General features: G+C 42.2%; 1 protein-coding gene across 1 annotated transcript in view; it reads left to right on the top strand.

The window, feature by feature from the left end:
- LOC140235569 (DNA topoisomerase 3-beta-1-like) overlaps nucleotides 1-881 on the top strand; it is a 41672-nt gene extending 40791 nt beyond the window's left edge. Inside the window, exon 16 of the mRNA XM_072315574.1 lies at nucleotides 642-881. Coding sequence (XP_072171675.1) covers nucleotides 642-881 — 240 coding nt within the window. The remainder of the gene's footprint in view (nucleotides 1-641) is intronic.
- The last annotated feature ends 3403 nt before the right edge of the window (nucleotides 882-4284 follow it).

Genomic DNA, 4284 nt, shown 5'->3' with positions numbered 1-4284 from the left:
ATAAAATGAGGCGGGGACGAAGCTTTCAACTTTAGGTTGAACTGCCCGAGTGATTTTCAAGATATCACATTTGATGCTTATGTGTAGGTCACTTGTATCACAATACATCCTTCCATGTAAAAAAAAAAAAAAATGCTATAAAGCCAAAAGTATAAGGAGATATTACTATTTTTCTCACTAAACCATAATCGTAGACGGTTTAATCTAGAAACATTTTTACTATAGATATTGTTCAGATTTTGCATATTCAACAATACTTAACATAAATTGCACTGATTCAGACTTTTACATTGGTTGTTTCTATCCCTAACTCACATTTTAGAACCATTTTGGAGCACTACAGCTGGGTTTTTGTTTCATCTGCAAGTTGTGAATAATGCCTTTAAACATGCAACACACGTCTTGTACTTTTCGTATTTGTACACAGCCAGTCGTGTTTGACGTGATTTTCATCGAGATACATTGTGCGTCGTCAATCCCTGTTAGTCATCCTATTGTCGCCTTGAATATATCTCTTAATAGTATGTATTTGTATATATTGTTTGTTTATTGATGTATTCTCGTTTTGTGCGTACTTTCATCTGTTGAGTATTTTGTTTTATTGTATTTTGATTTGTCTTGTCTTGTTTTGTTTTGTGCAGAACAAGACTCCACTGGAGGGGGGTGAGACCAACCACAAGGGGTGTATCTTCTGCGACCCAATCCTCTCGAAGCTGACCGAAGCGCAGCACGCCACCTTCCGGAGACGCAGGGGCGGGGGCGGTGGCGGCGGTGGTGGACGTGGTCGAGGAGGAAGGGGGCGGGGTCGAGGGAGGGGGCGGGGCCGGGGGCGTGGCAAACCGAAGGACAAAATGTCGCAACTTGCAGCGTATTTCGTTTGATGATACCATGTCCCCCCCCCCCCCTCCTTCAATGCCCTAAGATATGATACAGTTTTTTTTTTTGTATCAAGTTCAAGTTATACGGCATGCAAATTTAATGAACAATCATTCTTCATACATAATTGATTGACTTCTAACAATCCAATATTCCTATGTTAAATGATTCAGTCTTGATTCAGCCTCAGGAGTACATTTGTCAACGTAATGGATCTGTGGTCATGCAAAATCTACATAGTGTGTACCCACATGGTCATCACATTTTGATATCTTTTCCCGCATCACGCTACGCGTGGTGATTATCGGTTTGGTGGTTATTATCATGAAGTGGCCCTTCCATGTCGTTTCACATGTACACCAGTGTAATGACACTGTGCCAGTGTGATGTTACACCTGAGACCTTCGGACGGCGTTAACCCTAGTGATTGAATTCCGATAGACTCAAACGGACTCACCCCTACCGTTACATTAGCATTTTGGAATGACCTCTCTACTAATTAGGAATTAGTTGTAGAGTTACTCCATAACATCCAACGCAGTTTGACACGCTGTATCATCGATCTTCCCAGTTTTATACAGTCGTCGCAATGAGCTTGGTGCTAGGTTCACTACACCCAACACCCAAGTTTGACACACACTTTGTGACACCTCGTGTCAAACACGGTCCTTTGACACCGCACCTGGTTAGTTTGTGTCCGATCCTCCCCCCTGCCCATAATGACGTAATAAAAAGCACACACACCGTGCATTCATTATTGCCCTATTTAGTGTACTCTCATTAAGAAAATTTATTCGGGCAACATGGTGCTATCAAACTGCCGTAAAGTGACCATATTTTATGTATACTTGTTTGTCGTCCCTCTTGCAGAGAAAAACCATGTGTATGGTAAATGCAGAATGACTCTCTCTCTCGATGTCATTTCGTTCATGTTTGTAAATTTACCTCTTCCGCATTTTTTCCCAGTTAAGATGCTGTCAAATCAAAAAGATATACAGCTGTAACCATTAATGTTATTTTAGGGTGAGCTTTGAGCATGAGAATGTGACGGTATTGGATTTAAGATTTTGAACACGTCCTGTAAACATTACCAGGTATTCACATGCGCCGAGAGGGATCACAATGTGTAAAACGGGTCAAAAGGGGAAAAAAAAAAAATGTGGGTGTTTTACCGGCTTCGAACCCGAGGTCTCATATTTGAACTCGCACGGCCGTATCCACTAGACCAGATCCTTCCCCTCTATGCGGAACGACCGAGTAACGATGCTTTATGATATGCCCTGAACAATGGAGGTCGCATGGGACACAGTAATCAAGTCTTTCTTAATAATTATTATATTTTGCTACCATTTTTATTATGTGGTACTTTTTTCTTATCATTGATTATTTACTTATATTTCTCCTTTTTTTTTTTGGGGGGGGGGGGGGTCTGATTAATTCGCTTGGAAAGCTTTGTATCATGTTCCTTTTCTTCTCAAGAATAAACTAGGTGTAGTACAGTCAGCCCTACCTAAGTCGACCTTGCATAAGTAAGGATTTTCTCCCGTTTCTTTAGATTCGACGAAGGCGGGATTGAATGTACTTCGTCACAAGTTTTTTTATACAATGGTTTTAGCATGTACAATGTATACACGACCCGTTGTAGGTGTTTCTTGTTTGTACGTTTCTGTTTGTAGTACCGTTTTATGGGCGGGTTCTTGCTATGCCGATGTTATTAGGGAGTTTTCGCAAGCACGACGGGGGTCGGGAGTCGAGCGTGCCGTGTGCAAAATTTGCTTTTGCGCATGATCAAAGCCGAGAAACGTGCCGTCCGCGCGTCCTGTCCTGGGGAAAACGAGTACGGTACTCGGCCAAAATAGCGTTCGGTCCCAATGCTGGGCAGTGAGCCAGCCAGCCAGCCTGCCAATCAGCGATCTTGTCCGTACGCCTACCTAATGTTCCCAAATGCAACCGTATGTTAGTGTCGTAATTTCGGAAGGTGGTATGCACACATACTGCAGCATCGCCAGTGCGATATCCGCAAAGGTGAAACGAATTGAACGGCTGACCGACATATTCAAATTTTGTGCATACAAGTGTACCATGTTTAACGAAGGTTGTACCACGAAAATTGGCTAGCTTTCCTGATGCCAGCCAGACTTAGCAAAAATTCATGGAGATTGTGCAGGTGGTTGGAAGAGGTCGTTACAGAGACAAAATATGCGTAGATTTGAATGCGTCAGTGAACAACCCCCCACCCTCCTCTCTCTCTCTCAAACACACACACGCTCTCTCTCAAGGAAACAATAATGATACACCGCCTATTGTGGAAACTTAATTTCATTGTAAATGATGCACACTGTGTGTATGTGTGTGTGTACTACGAGGGCACAGCGGACATGTGTTTACGTGTGTCAGGATTTTCGGCATATTTCGTCCAGTTTTTTCAAGATGTAATCTCTCGCATCAAAACCTCCCTTTAAAATGCACTTGGGGTGTTTCGTAAAGCACTTGTCGCAGCGATAAATTTCTATTTCATAAATCTCGTAACAACTCTTCACCTTGTGACAAAGCCCATAGCTACGACAACTTTAATCTGTTGAGAATGAGAAGGGCGTTAAGTTGTCCCGAACACTATGGGTTTAGAGGCAACTTAACGCCCTTATTCTCAACCGACGTTTTACTCGTTCGATCAAACTGATATGCCATTGTTTAGAAGATGTTGATATTTGTGCAGTGTTTGTTTACAGTAAACGTGAAAGTAACCCGACTGGAGGCCGGAAAACTGGATTTATTTTTGAGCAAATTATTGGAATCATGTTCCTACAGTTAGCGAATTTTCATAACATCAAATACATGTATTCAGTAATCTGAAAAGTGTGTATTGCTGTCAATTAATATCATGGGCAAAAATCAAAGAAACTTACTGTCAAAGTGAGGTAGGCCTACATTGTCGAGTACTTCGTGCGGTGTCTTCAAACGACTGCATGCTGTCGCCAAGATTTGTCATTACGCTGTCCCGAGGTCTGTATTATAATGCATGTATTATGTTTTCTATAACAATCTGGCACAAGTGTTGTGAAACGGAAATTTGTCAATAGTGAAAACTTGTCATTGATAACAACGGCGCGATTTGTCACAATGACAAACGTTCCCTACGAAACACTACCCCCCCCCCCCCCCCCCTCCCCAATCGGCGTAGCAAGTACTTCCGTACCGGAAGCAGCTCCAGAGAGTAACGTGTAGGATGTTAAAAGGCAGCGAGTGTGTTTTGAATAATAATACTGAGAATTTCTTACTCCGTGTCTTGGACTGGAACTCTCCCAGAATAATTACATGTATGTATACGAATAAAGGACAGTCTATGGGTGGCAGTTGTATAAAGTGATAGTAACTTAAGGTTCCATATAAAAGGCATCTTACGAGTTC

The sequence above is a fragment of the Diadema setosum genome, chromosome 12, assembly GCF_964275005.1.
Source record: "Diadema setosum chromosome 12, eeDiaSeto1, whole genome shotgun sequence".
Lineage (NCBI taxonomy): Eukaryota > Metazoa > Echinodermata > Echinoidea > Diadematoida > Diadematidae > Diadema > Diadema setosum.
The sequence above is the reverse complement of the archived record's forward strand: the minus strand, read 5'-3'. Positions and strand labels throughout refer to the sequence as shown.